At 47.5% G+C, this 15,591-nt stretch overlaps 1 protein-coding gene across 1 annotated transcript in view; it reads left to right on the top strand.

The window, feature by feature from the left end:
* Positions 1 to 15,591, top strand: part of NEMP2 (nuclear envelope integral membrane protein 2) — a 281,558-nt gene that overhangs the window by 185,454 nt on the left and 80,513 nt on the right. The window contains exon 6 of the mRNA XM_078680390.1: positions 241 to 355. Within this exon, the coding sequence (XP_078536516.1) occupies positions 241 to 355 (115 nt within the window). The remainder of the gene's footprint in view (positions 1 to 240; positions 356 to 15,591) is intronic.

Below are 15,591 nucleotides of genomic sequence, written 5' to 3'. Positions count from 1 at the left end.
TGCTTTTTTAATTGATTACTCATTCTCTGGGTTGACGTGGATGTCAAAGATATTACGATTAATCTGCTCTGTGTTCAAAGGAACTCAAAGTGCTAACTGGACATTTGGGGAGAGCCCATTGTCAAGCTTCGTTAATTTTTGCTGCATATTTCAAGTGCAATCTTTACAATACTTCAGTAGCTTAGACATGTATAGCATGATTACATTGTATGCACTCACTATGAGACTTTCTTATTACAGCATAGCACGTTTGGACTACTAATGACTGCCGGCTGTGCCTTTTCATTGTACATCATCAGCTACATAAAGGAAAACATGAATTGGTTGTGGCACGAGAATAAAAACTACTTATTGGGTATGTACCATTGAAAACATATTTGTGTTTTGTGATCTCCTTTTCTTTGTTGCCCCCCCATCGTCTGCTACTTTGCCACACATTAAGAATGATGTACTTGCATGGCCTCTGGGGCTCATACTTTCATTGGTCTCCGAGGTCCACTAGATTAAAAATACCTATAACCAGCCAGGACTGCCATTTTATGCTTAAAAAGAATAAAGCCCATTTATCCAGTATTATGGGTATCTTTCACAGATTCACATGCCTGAATCATTCCCCGTCGTCGGGGTGGGAGTCCCCGGTACATAATAACAGTAATGTCATATAGGCATATACATACTAGTAGGCCAGAGGCCTCACATTAGTAACCTATCCAAGTCCTTTTGTAAAAAGGACCAAACTTTGGCCAGGAGCCAATCAGCTACTACCACCCTCTAGAACCTTCCTGGAAGGAGCCCTAGTCCCTCAGATTTTCTACCGCACGTCGTGCTAAGGGAGTCTCCACTGAGCTCTGCTCAGCTTTCTGGTATTTCTGGATTTATTCCATATTTTTCTCTTCAAAATTACTCTTGTGGAGGAGTGCTAGAGCGACTATGTCTACCACTCCTAAAAAAGGGCTCTTTAGACCCTGTGCCTCGTGTAGTAAACTGAGACTGCATGTAGATGACAAGCATGAAGACTGCCTCTACTGTCTCTACCCTGAACATTCTGCCAAGGATTGTAAGGTCTGCGCACTTTCTCTGTCAAGACTTTAAAGGACAGAGAGGGACGCCTGCTCCTGTGGCTTCAGAGACTAAAGGATAAGGATCAAACAGTCTCTTCAGGTGAGAGCGAGTGTTCCTTCAGGAGCTCACACTCCTCTGCCAAAAGGCCAAGACAGACATCTCCAGGTCCGTCTGATATGCCACCTCAAAAGAAGACGCCAAAGTCTTCAGAGGGACGTCCAAAAGCCATGACAGTTAAGACTTCTCTTCAGGAAGCCTCCTTCAAGAAGCCTGTGCTGGTGTCTTCTGCCATGCCTGTGACAGCGTCGACAGTAACCATCTCTACGTCAACAGCATCAGCCTTCACCACCTTGTCGACAACTACCTCAACATCGTCGTCGACGGGTAGGTCTATTACATCTATAATTCCTGTAAAAAAAGCGTCGACGATAGCATCCGCGTCGACAAAGTCGAAGCCATCGTTGTCGACGAAGGTCCCATCGACATAGACGACAACCTCGTCGACGAAGCCATCGACGTCGGCTCCAGCGTCGACGCCGCCGTCAACGAAGAAACCATCGTCGACGACGCTACCGTCGACGACGCCGTCGTCGACGAAGATGACAGAGATGTCTGCTGTGGCTGTCAACATCCCACCGCCGACGACCACCCCGTCGACGGGCCCGTCGATGGAAGTCTCTCCTAAGCTGAAGTATACTTATACACACTTCAGGATGTCAACGCGTATGCTGACGCCAGAGACTACGTCTCGAGCAAGGTCCAGCCACTGCCACTGGTCCACTTACTGGAGACTGAAGATTCTGATGATGGTGCCATGTTCCACACTGCAACAAGTCCATCACAGCTCAATGTCAAGGTCCATGAGAGTTCGGATTGCGAAGACCTGGGTCAGGCAGAAGTGCCATACCAGGAGGAATATCAACCGCCTCCTCCTTCACAACCTATGGTGTGCCTCCCGGCCTCAATAGTCACGGACCTCCAATTCCTCATAGCGGACTACAAGCAGCGGTTTCCGCCTACTCCGCCTCCTTCGATAGTGCCTCCACATCTTGTGACACCAGCTCCTCCCCCTTGCCCTAGACCACCACCGCTGGTCATTCGTCCGGATCCTGTGACTTTGCCTCTCTACCGTCTTCTGATGAAGAAGAAGAGGAACCAGTAGGAGAAGATGAAGAAGGTCAACAGGAGGAGGGAGAAATACAGGATGACGAGTGGAATGACTATGTCATTGAACATCCGGCATCCCCAGACCAGGCACAGGCGGATTCACCCCCTGAAGATATCGGGGGGTTTCATAATGTTGTAGCGAGGGCAGCAGCAAGGTTCAAAATAGAGATGACCACGCAACCTCAGGATTGCTTCGTATATGACTTTAAAGAGCCATTCAAGAAGGCGGTTCGGTCATTCCCTATTATCGAACACATCTGGGACCAGGGGGTAAAAATAATTAAAAACCCCTCATCTTTACTACCAGTGCCGAACAGGCTTGATAAGAAGTATAAGGCCCCAAACACGGCTCCGGCATGCCTTACAGGCCATACCAAACCGGACTCCGTTATTACCCAGGCTGCGCAGCGGAAATCCAACAACCCATCTGCTGCGCTGACTGCGCCTCCGGATAAGTAAGGCCGTAAACTGCATAACATCGGGAAGAAATTCTCGTCGATGTCGGCCCTTACTGTCAGGGCGGCAAACTCACTAGTGCTCTTAGGGCGTTACAATCGCCAGATGTCGGCAGATGTTGCCCCATATCTAGGCACACTGCCAGAGGAGCAGAAAGAAGAGGTGAAGAAGATCCTCCTTGAGGGAGAGCGGTCCGCCTCGGAAATGATTGACGTGGCGATGGATATTGCCTCAACAGGATTTCGGCAGCTGGCGGGGGCAGCGGTCCTTAGGCGCCAGGGATGGCTGAAAGCTACATCTTTCCGGCTGGAGGTACAGACCAAAGTACTGGACATGCCGCTTGACGGAGAGCTGCTCTTTGGGGAGCATATTGATGAGATGCTGCAGGGTATCAAGAAAGATACGGAGACCGCAAAAGCCCTGGGTACCCTCCAGTACAAAAATACTTCCTTCGAGGCTCCTGAGGAAGAGGCCAGCAGACAAGAGGTGGCTATCAGGGATACAAATCCTCCTACGGCTCGTCCCAGCAATACAAGCCTCAATACCAACAGAGGCAGCAACAAGGCCAGTCCTCGTACAATAAGTCTTCCTTTCGAGGAAGAGGAGGAAAGAAAGACTCCGCCAGAAGGCAATGACTTCTTTCTCCAACAGGCCTCCACTTCTTCTCCACATTACGTAGTTGGAGGGAAAATTTCCAACTTCATCCATAATTGGCAAAGAATAACGACGGATCGTTGGGTTCTCCAGCTGGTTCGGTTCGGCCATACTCTGGAGTTCGTAGAAACTCCTCCTTCGAACCCCCCCAAGTCCCATGCAGCACAAGAATCTGCATCTCCTTCAAGCGGAACTCTCTCTAATGCTCCAGAAAAGAGCCGTAGAAAGAGTTCCCAGAGGTCAGAGGGGGAAAGGATTCTATTCCCGGTTCTTCCTAATACGAAAAAAGCAGAAGAAATGGAGACCGATATTGGATCTAAGGAACCTCAACAGATACCTCAAAAAACAATTGTTCCGTATGGTATCCATTCAGGAGGTGTTACAGCTACTCAATTCCAAAGAGTTCATGGTGTCCTTAGACCTCCAGGACGCCTATTTTCACATACTCATCCACAACCGCCAATACCTAAGGTTTGTAGTGTCGAGCAGACATTACCAATTCAGAGTGTTGCCATTCGGCCTGAAGTCGGCGCCACACATTTTTACGAAATGCCTATCTCCAGTGGCAGCGTACCTTCGCCAGCACCATCACCAGGTATTCCCCTACTTGGACGATTGGCTCATCAAGTCTCCTACTCTAGAAGGTGTGAGCAGATCTTCCAACGCCTGTCTTCAGCTCTTCGGGAACCTGGGGCTTACGCTCAACCAGGAAAAGTCAGTATTGCAGCCCTCTCAACGCCTCACTTTCCTGGGAGTAACTCTAGACACGCATCAGGAGAAAGCCTTCCCATCAAAGGAACGTCGGGTCAAACTGAGGTCTCTGGCAGCCCACATTCAGGTCAAAAAGACCATTAAGGTGCGACTCTTCAAGTCATTTCTAGGAATGATGTCCTCCAATATCCTCCTAATACCACACTGCCGCATCCGTATGCGCCCCTTACAGGAGGCGTTATCATCTCAGTGGATCCAGTGTACGGGATCCTTCGACGATCTTATCAGGATCACTCCGTTCATGGTGAAGGCCTTGCACTGGTGGCTTCAAACAAAAAAACCTGCACCAGGGCCTTCCATTCCTACTTCCAATCTCCCCACACGTGATAACAACAGATGCATCATTGGAAGGATGGGGTGCGTTCCTGCAGGAACTTCAGATACACGGTCAGTGGTCGCTGGCAGAAACACAGCTCCACATCAACCTGCTAGAGCTGAGGGCAGTTTACCTGGCACTTTGAGCATTCCTGCCCCGGATCAGGAACTCCCCAGTGCTTGTGAGGACGGACAACACCACCACAATGCACTGTCTAAACAAGCAAGGGGGAGCTCGATCCATGACGCTGTCTCAAGAATCACAGCGAATTTGGAAGTGGCTACAACATTTCGCTGAGAGCGGAGTATGTCCCAGGAGCAGACAACACCCTGGCGGACTCACTAAGCAGGCAACGCTCCATTTGTCACGAGTGGGAGCTCGACCAGCATGCTCTCGACGCAGTATTCTCCCGATGGGGCAGACCTCACCTGGATCTATTTGCGACGAAGATCAACGCAAAATGCCAACACTATGCAAGCTGGCTTCCCCAGAAAGGATCTCTCGGGGATGCATTTTCAATCGCATGGTGCAACGTCTTTGCTTACACTTTTCCTCCATTTCCCCTGATCCCCAGGGTCCTCCGGAAACTGAAAGCAGAGCATTGCACCCTGATCCTGGCAGCCCCAGCGTGGCCGCGCCAACACTGGTTTACAGAACTCCACATTCTGTCGCTGGAGCCTCCGATTCCATTCAGGCCTTACCCGCATCTCCTCACTATGAACCAGGGGCAAGTCCAGAATCCAGATCCGACATCTCTCAGATTATCGTTTTGGCTCCTGAGTTCAGAGAGTTCCAGGACTTAGATATTCCTCAGGACTGCAGAGTCGTCTTAGCCCGGGCCCGGGCTGACAGTACCAACAAGACGTATTCCCTTAAGTGGAAGCGATTCTGTTTGTGGTGTAAAGCTAACAAACTGCACCCGTTCTCGTCATCTCCAGCACAACTTCTGCCTTACCTGCTTCACCTGGCCAACTCGGGATTGGCCCACGCCTCAATCAAAGTCCACCTGGCAGCCATATCTCGGTTCAGGCGCTCTTCGTCTGGTATTTCCCTATGGTCCAATAGACTGGTCAAGCAGTTTCTGAAAGGCTTATTCAGGACTTATCCTCCAACGAAACCTTTACCACCTACATGGCAACTCAATGTTGTCTTGGCTCAGTTGATAAAACAACCCTTTGAGTCAATGCATAAAGCAGGTCTCAAATACTTGTCATGGAAAACAGCTCTTTTGCTGGCTCTCACGTCAGCAAGGAGGGTGAGTGAACTGCAGGTTTTCTCTATTCAAGACCCGTTCCTTCAGTTCAAATAGGACAGGGTCATTCTACGGACTAACCCCAAATTCATACCAAAGGTTCTGTCTGCTTTTCATCTAAACAAACCTATTGTCCTGAGATCTTTCTTCCCGAATCCATCTTCAGCAGCGGAGAGATCTCTACATTCCTTAGACCTGAAAAGATGTCTGAAATTCTACATTCATAGAACGGAACAATTTCGCAAGTCCAACCAATTATTTATTGCTTTGAGAAGGCCTAGGAAGGGCCTACCATTGTCAAAGCAGAGCATTTCAAGATGGATCTCTGCGGCCATCGCCTTCTGCCAACAGCAGGCGGGACATCCTCTGCCCTCCTAGGTTCGGGCTCATTCCACTAGAGCGGTTTCCACCTCCATGGCGCTCTTTTCTGGTGTGCCCATTGTCGACATTTGCAGAGCGGCGACATGGAAGACACCACATACGTTCACCAAGCACTACTGCTTGGATTCGGAACTTATGAAGGATGCAGCACTGGGACAGGCGGTGCCCCGTCATCTATTTCATTAGAGGTGAGCCTTCTTCCTTTCATCCCACCTTTCCTATTACCTAATTGCACATTTTTTATCCTGCTACTGTTTGCAGTTTATTGTGTTGCACTATTAATAAGTTGTTATCAAGTGTCTTACATGCTATATTATGCGAAATGTGCTGCCTATTGCTTGCTACTCTGATTCAGGCATGTGAATCTATGAAAGATACCCATAATACTGGATAAGAAATGCGTTAATTATCTGTAACTGCAGTCATCCAGTATTGGTATCTTTCATAGATTCACATGCAACCCACCCGCCTTCCCTGGAAGGGCTCACCTTAGTTCTCTCAGTAGGTACTACTTAGCACTGTGCTTATGAAAGTCTGAGGGACTAGGGCTCCTTCCAGGAAGGTTCTAGAGGGTGGTAGTAGCTGATTGGCTCCTAGCCAAAGTTTGGTCCTTTTTACAAAAGGACTTGGATAGGTTACTAATGTGAGGCCTCTGGCCTACTAGTATGTATATGTCTATATGACATTACTGTTATTATGTACCGGGGACTCCCACCCCAACGACGGGGAATGATTCAGGCATGTGAATCTATGAAAGATACCAATACTGGATAACTGCAGTTACAGGTAAGTAACGCATTTCTTTTATGTCAAAAAGGTATGTGTGCTGCAAGGCATACAGAATAGAAGCACAATTCACACTGGAGCACCCAGAAATGTGCTCTGTCACACTCGTTGTCAGACCTGTCTCTGGTTCCAAAACGTATATCTGCATAACTTCAATATTAAAAGATTTTTGTTGGCTACCCATCAAGGCAACAATTAAGTTTGGGGTTCAGTGCCCCACCTTCAAAGCACCCAGTTATAAACAGCTTGGATCCCTATAGCTGCCCAAAGAGGTGGCAACAAATATAGAAGCAAAACAAGTTTTGTTCCACTTTGTCTCAAGCAAATCCTTTTCTAGTGCTGATCAGTCCCTGTGGAGCTCTCTAAATGAGGATGAGCCCCCCCCCAACCTCCCAAAAAAACCTTTTTGTAAAAAACCGAAAGCTCTATTAATCAGTCTCCACCTAAACTTTTAATTCCTCTATCCCTTTTCCTTCTCATCTCAAATTCACAAAGAAATACTATGGATTCAAATAGAAGGACAGAAAAGAGTTGACGAAGAACGAGAAATATGTGTTGTGCTGCCGAATGCCTGAAGGTTAAACACCGCGTACAGCCTTACAGGCAAATTGGAAACATTTCAGCCAACAAACCCTGTTCGTCGAGTCCCTGGGGATGCTGTATCGCAAACATTTACTGAAGTTCATTAATGTACGTTGTGCATTGGCAGTTAGCATGGGCCTGCAGCGTTCTCTAGGACTAATCCTGTTAAGACATATTAAAGAAACATTTTGCTTTAGGAATTTGCAAATACCTAACTAATGCAGACTTATATCTAGGGTGAACTTTATTTTAATATGGATAAAGTATACAGATTTCCTAGACCTTGTGAAAATCACTGGGATGAAATACTGTTCTTCCTTCAGCAAAGCAGCAGGTGAGAGAATAATTATAGTGATTCAAATGTAGACTATTGTGAAGGAGAGAAGCAGAGAAAGTAGTCCTCTTGTGAGATCATAGGCAAGAACTAATAACAATTAAGTGCTGTAAATGGGAAATCACAATACAGTGTTGTCAGAGTGGCTTAGTTGCTTGGTAGAAATCTGGAAATGTCTGATCAGTGATTTTTTTAAATGTTGTAAATATAAATTATTGGGTGTAGATGTGCATGTAGTGCACAGAATGTGCATTTTTGGTAGTGTGAAAGCAGCTAGAAATTAAATATTGCTTCGGTCCACACTACGCTGCACTATTCAGTCCTATAGCTTTCTAATCGTAGTACTCCTGCATACAACTCTTTCTATTATTAATGTGTGCAATAGTAAAAACTTGTAAAAGGTAAGTGATCTACATATATATCTGCAACAGATAGATCTACATATAAAAATTTAAGCACAAACACCTCCTGAATATCTTTTTTGTTGTTGTTCAAAACATTTATTTAAGTTTTTAGTGTATACAAGAGAGAACTCTCCATCCATTAGTATATAAAAACGTAACACAATATTAACAAATGGAGACAGAAAGCAATGTAATTACATGCACATAGCATCAATAATCACCACTCAAACAAAATTGATAGCAATAGGTCCAACAATAAATTATAAAATCCGACCTAAAGATTCAGGTAGGTGGCATAGAGATACGGGACTGGTCTGAATGACTAATCAGTTGTGAGGTGTATGAAAGGTATGTCAAAAGCCACGATTGCAAATGAAGAGCAGGAAAAAGGAAACCAACAGATCGAGGTAAGTATGTAGAGTAGGAAAAGGAAGGACTGATAGCATGAAAGTGGTCAGGAACCGGAGTAGGGGAAATACTTGAAGGAAAGAAAAGCGAGCCATGTAGTTCATAACTAATGGTACAAGCAAGTTGAAAGTTAAGGTCCAAAGTTGCATCCAGGTGTGGGCGTGCAGGAAGTTCAATGAATAATCACTCCATGTTATTCATAAAGGCCATCGAAGGTGCCTCATAATCTCATAGATGTGGCTGCAATCTTAATGTGACATGACTGAGCAGAGCATGTGCTTCTTATAAACGTGACCCATGTCCATCAACTGCTATAGGAAACATGTTAAAAGTATGTCAAATCCAATGGAATAACTCTAATATCTATGGTAATCAGCCAATCAAGGAGAACGAGGTTGCGGTCTGTAAGCGTGGGAAAGGTATCAATAGCGTATGGGACAAGTGCAAAAGTCAAGTAATCCAGCAATATGGTAGTGTTAAATATTTTACTTAGATGGGCCGCTACTGCATTCCAGTAAGTGGCAAGAAGAGGACATGTACAAAGCATGTGCTCCATATCACCAACCACCCTAGCACAGAACCAGCAACAATCCGAATCTTTCAGATTGAAACGTTTACTAAGAGCCTAGTACAGCGAATGGGCAAGAAAAAACCCATTATGCTTTAGAGAGGGGATAGGTTTACTTCGACATAGAGAGGAGCAGGTTTTGTCTCACGTCTCACGTCTGTTGAATCCTTTATCATGAAAATGATTAGACCATTAAGTAGAGAGGCTCAGTACGTGTTGGGAAGAGCCCTCACGTAACAATTTTTTAATCTTAGTCTGAGAGCATAGAAAAAGGGAGTTGAATGCAGGGGGCCCAGTTTAGAGATTCTAGCTTTAAGCTTTAGGAATGTATAAAAATCTAACTTGGGTATGGTACGTCGTCCGTGTAGAGTCGCAAATGATAAATGTTCCTCATCTCATATAAGAAGGATTAATTAACATTAGAAGCTAGGAGTTTGTCTAATATCAAAAGGGCTTGAATCGCATCTTTTAGGATGTCACTAGACTGGGCAAAGACATGATGGGACATAGTCAAAGTTGCAGGCATCGAGAATGGATTACTAATATGCTGTTCAATCATTAGCCAGGAAGGGGAATGAATTTGGTTTGGATCAAATCATCGTACACCCTGAGCTGTTATTAACGCCATTTGATAATTGAACCAATCTGGAAGATTATAGCCACCTACACACATAGGGGCCCTAAGTTTTTTAAAGCTCAATATGGCCCTTTTATTACTTCAAAGGAACTCTGAAAATATGTTATCAATCTTAGAGAAGAAGGAAACCAAGAGGCGGAATTGGGACATACTAGAAAGGAAGTATCACCATCATCTTTAAAGTGTCCAATCTGCCTCACCATGAGATAGGGGGGACTAAGCTGAGAGGAGATCTCACATTTTATCAACTGTTTTGTTCTCATTCAGGGACAAGGAGTCAGCTAGGTTGTTACAGAACCAGATACCCAGATATTTGATGGACTTAGGTTGCCACTTGAATTGAGAAGAACCCAGATGTGAGGAGGTGCAGTGAATTTTAGGAGATATGACTTCAGTTTTATCCCTATTTAAAGAAATAGCTAGAAAAGCCAGAGAATATATTAATTAACTCTACTATGGCAGGGGGCGCTAGAGGGCGCACGAGCAAGATGGCCGCACGTGCATGAGGCTCTTGCGGTTCAGGACAGAGCAGCAGAATTATCCTGACCAAACGTCCACATACTGATCACCATTAAGCAGGAATCGGCACCGGAGAATCTGCTGCTGACTGGGACAGCAGCAGCTGCTGTTATAGAGTCCGGGGAGCCGTGGAACGCGACTTGTGGCTGCCAGAGACCGCGCTGAGAACAAAATAGTGGCCGCATTACAACGCAGTTAACCCTCCCGATTACGATTAAATCAACAGGGGTGGCCCGATATGTATGTGCACCCTGGCAGACATGGCACAAGAGCAAAGCGGTGGATGAGTGTATTGCACTGCGGTGTGAAAAAGCAAAGCTGCTCGGCGCTGTGAATAGTGCTGAAGAAGTGGCCTACCCGTGCTCCAACAGCAGGCAGTTACTGAACGCGCGTAACTGGCGCGGTTGCCTGCTGACAGTGACTGAGTCTCCTGGGCTGCATTGCGGGCTAGCTGAGAGCGAGAGTGGCACACTGTGGTGCCCGGAAACTTAGCTGCTGTGAGTAGCGCCCAGGAAGGTGAAGCCCCGCAGGAAGTAAAAGTGGGAACAAACAAAAGCGTAGAGACAAAATGCACGCAACCGGCTAACAATAATGGCGCCCACAGGCTGAGTTGAGTGCATGAGCGCAGCAGAGAGTAAGCCATACACATGCCAACAATATTTGGAAAGGTACTAAGACCTAATCACTGGCAGCAGTGGAGCCGCTTATCATACTTCATAACCAGAGGGGGAGACGACATAGACTCTAAAGCCCGCTGAGTTGATAAAGACAGGCGAACGCAAGATACACTCAAGGTGGGAGGAAAAAGCTAAGTGCTGAATCAGGGCCCTTATATGCACAAGGCGGAGAGCGCCCCTGAGAGGGACTGTCACTAAACTCGCCAAGAAGAGCACCATGATACACAGCGCAAACCAGGAGCTAAGGCCAATTTCTGTGCACGTGAACAGAGCGAACTTGCACCATCCTTTGCTACACTGACCGTAAGCATATCCTTAGACACAAAGTGCAGCATGGGAAAACCTGATGGTAGACAAACAAAGGTGCAATTTGAGGCCCGAAAACCTACCCACGCGCACAGTGAACTTGAGCAGACCATGGCGGAGGGATCGCTCTCTGGGAGCCAGACCTCGACTGAAGACCTCAGGGTACTTCTACTTGCGGTGAAAACGAGTCTTACCTCCATTGAGGCTAAGATGGATGCGATGAACACTTGCATGGATCACATCACCAATAAAATAGATCAACATGAAGAGCGCATCGAAGACACCGAGCAACGCATCTCTAATCTGGAGGACACAACCGCGGGAAGCACGAAACACTTGATTGACATGGAGAGGCTCCTAAAGGTGATAGTGGCTAAAAACAAGGATTTAGAATCACGATTACACCGCAATAACCTCCGAATTTTAGGAATACCAGAGATCACAAACACTGGACGAATGGAGGACTTTACGGAAACGCCTGCTGACGACGGTTTTTGACATAAGCGCGTTCCCTGCCATGCTAATAGTAGAAAGCGCACTGATTTCTCACCAGTCGACCCACTCTTTTTGCTCCCCTGCGCCCGATCATCGCAAGAATGTTGAACTACCGCGATCGAGACACTGCCCTCCGCCTGGCACGAGAAAAGCAGAAAATATCCTTTGAAGAATCCGCCATTGCAATCTACCCGGACTTCACTTTGGCGGTCCAAGAAGCTTGTACAAAATTTGGTTCCGTCAAGAAGAAGCTCCAGCAGTCAAACCTCTCCTATGCGATGCTTTCCCCGGCCCAGCTTTGCATAGCACCTCAGGGAAAGCAACACTTCTTTACAAATCCGCAGCACGTTGCAGATTTTCTAAAGACCATCACCAGGCGCTCACCCCAACGAGAAGCGACTTTGAGTCCCTCCCACTCACTATCAGCCCTATCTGACACAGAGTGAAAAGGATGCAAGACACTAAATCGGAGAACAGACAAAAAGCTATAATGGCTGCTGCACTGCGCAACGGATGATATTGACTGGATGTGTCAAACTAGTTGGCCTTTAATGGGGCATCGCAAGCTGAGCATAGGTACGGCGTTGTTCGAAATGGGAGTTTTGGTCAGATAGGGCATGTGCCAAAGTCGGACAGAAACCACCACTCTGGTCAGGATAAGGGAGCTACACTCCTCAAAAAACCCCTGCTCACCCCCTTGGTAGCTTGGCACGAGCAATCAAGCTTATCTTAAAGGCAGTGTGTAAAGCATTTGCACATAACCAACAGTAATACAGTGTAAACACTCCAAAAGGATACCATACCAGTTTAGAAAAATATCCAATATTTTTATATATTTAAGACACGACAAGACCAAAAACGATCAAACAAATCCACAATACAGTACTTAAGAATCTTCAATTATCAAAATATGCTTGAATAATAGTTCCTTGATGTCGATATCTCCGTCAGGGGCGAACACGGCGTCGTGAGCAAACAAATCTAAACAGTTCTGGCTGACCGCTGCATCGCAAACCAGCCCCAGTGTCGGGAAGACCCACAAACAGTACCTTTTAGAAATGCAGGGTGTCGGCGACCTCTCGTTGAGCTTCAAAGCACGGCGTCCGCAGGAGTCGGTTCCGGAGGTTGGTGCTGGAGTCGTCGGCGCCCTTGAAGTCACACGCGTTGCAGGTCGAACTCCCTTCTGTTGAAGTCAGGAGTGCTGGCGTCGGCAGGCGTCGGGTGCTGCAGTGCGAAGTGCAACGGTTCGGCGTGCGGTGGCCTTAGGTCACGTTGCGAACAGTGGCTCGGTGGCGGCATCAGATGGCGTCGGCTGTGAGACCAGGGTTGTGTTGCGAGGTGGAGGCGGTGCTCGTCGCGTTGCTGGCAGGTCATGGTACGAGCAGCGTCGTCGTCGTGGCTGAATCGCTGTCGTCGGCTGAGGAACTGGAGTCGATGGGGCCGGCATCGGTAAGCCAAGGCTGCGGTGCTGGATGAGGGCGGTGCGTCGTGTAACTTTACGAGCTGTGCCCTGGAACCACGGTGCAAGTAGTGACGTAGATTTCGGCATGGAGCGGCATCGTCTGGGATACCAAGGCTTCGTCCTGAAGTGAGGCGGTGTGGAGTATGGTGCCAGCAGGTGTCGTTGGTGAGACCAGGGTGGCGGTGCGCTCTGCGGTGCCTTCAGGACACAGAGTCGGCAACGGCGACGGGTTGCTTTTTCCTCTGTTGCAGCACAAAACACACAGTCCCCAGTGCTGAGGGCAGAAGAGCTTTGCTGTTCCTGAGACGTCTTGAACAGGGGGCAAGCTCTACCTCAAGCCCTTGGAGAAACTCACAAAAGTAGATTGCAGAAAGTTCAGTCCAGTCCTTTCACTGCCCAAGACAGAAGCAGCCACTGCAGCCCAACACGGCAAAGCACACAGCAAAGTGAAAGTTCCTCCTCACAGCTTCTCCAGTCTTCTTGATCCAAAAGAGTTCTAAAGGTCAGGGGTCTGGGCCCCAATATTTATATCTCAAAATCCTTTGAGCTCTTAGGCAGAGAGTGTCTGTGACTTCCTGGCAGGAGGTGGAGACGGCATGGTCAGAGGCAGACCAGGCCCTTTGAGGTGGAAGGAAATCTCCCACTTCCCCAATTGTAGCCCAGGTCTATTCAGCCCTTTCCTGACCTGCCTAGACTATCTGGAGCCACTCCTCCTCCCCTGCCTTCTGTCATCCAAAACCCAGACAGGCAATCCACATTCCAGCAGAGGCACACGGGATGACTGAGCAAGAAAATACCTATGTTCGAGGCATGTGGGCTGCTGAATTCACATCTGTGCATAGATCGCCGCCTAGTGTTGGGTCCGGATGATTGCACATTGTTGTTCTGGAAGAGTCTTCGAATTATCACGAGATAGGTGGCTCCTCCCCTGGACTACAGTGCGCATGGGCATCCTCTCCATCCTCAGATTGTTTTTTTCCGCCATTGGGTTCGGATGTACTTTCCTTTACTCGAAGTTCGGAATCTAAACTACGCTTTCTAAAGGCCTTCAGTATCGTCGGTATTGTTTCGAATCGGTGCCGACAGCTTCTTTACAAACTTTATTCATCTTGGCACGTCGAATCGGGCCGCGGGCCTTCTCGACGCCAAGCGACCAGTCGTCGATGGAACGGAGCTCATTTAAAAGATGCCCTCTTTGTAACTCAAAATACCCACATATCGATAAACACCCTGTATGTAACAAGTGTTTATCTCCTGAACATAATGAATCCGACTGCCTAGCCTGTGCCCAATTTCGTTCCAAAAAGACACTTCGGACTCGAAGGGCAGCTAGGCTAATCATGCAGAAACCAGCGCCAGAGCCGGAAAATATCTTCGACGATGAAGAAGATCTCGTCGAAGCCAAAGAATATGAACAACAGTCGGATCAAGATTCAGAGCATAACTCCGACTACTATATCGACGACAAAGAAGACATCGTCGAGGTAGGGGACGGCGAACAAGGGATCGGAGCCGTAGAGGACGACTCCAGTGATGAAACGGGGCCAACCGTGAGTAAGACGCCCCATACCTATACCTCCATGGTTCCACAGGCTCAGGTCGAGGCATCGCCACAAGGCCTTAGCCAAGATCTCGAAACACATTCTATAGACCCGCAATACAGCTCGGCTAAGAATATTACAAAAGAGCCATCGGATCAACGTATTCTGAAATTGGTAATATCGAAACCAAAAGTGGTGGAACCAAAAACGAAACCGAAACTAATCGACTACACGGTCTTCGGACCACACTACGTCGATCCATCGGAGTCGAGACCGAAGAAACTCATCGACAATACGGTCTTTGGGCCAAACTATGTTGAGCCATCGGAGTCGAACACAAGGGTCGTCGAGCCGAAAGCCAGCGCCCCTATATCTACTCCAAAACAGAAGGTCGTCGAACCGAAAAAATCGGCGTCGACAGCCGCAAACACAAAAAAGGGACTCGATCCGAAGAAGGTTGTCGAACCCAAACAGAAAACCGACAAACCAATGACTGCAACAGAAAGCTCTCGAGCCGAAGAAAATCGACCCGAAGAAGGCCATGGAGCCAAAAGCAAAGAGCGTCGATCCGAAACCACAGGTTCCAAAATCGACACAAAGTCACAAACCCACAATCGAACCGACAAAAACCGTCGAAGCGGGAAAAAGTTCGGCTCCGAAGAAACAGGCACTACCTAAACAAACGGTAGTACCACAGAGGGACCTCGGACCAATCAAATTTGGCCTACCACCTTCCTCAAAAACAAAGGCGGTCGACCCAAAAAGCGGCATCGAACCGACACAAACAAAACAAAAGACATTGGCAAAAACACC

This window comes from Lissotriton helveticus, chromosome 3_1 (assembly GCF_964261635.1).
Source record: "Lissotriton helveticus chromosome 3_1, aLisHel1.1, whole genome shotgun sequence".
NCBI classification, from domain to species: Eukaryota; Metazoa; Chordata; class Amphibia; order Caudata; family Salamandridae; genus Lissotriton; species Lissotriton helveticus.
Note: the sequence above shows the minus strand (reverse complement) of the source record. Positions and strands in the feature narration are given on the sequence as shown.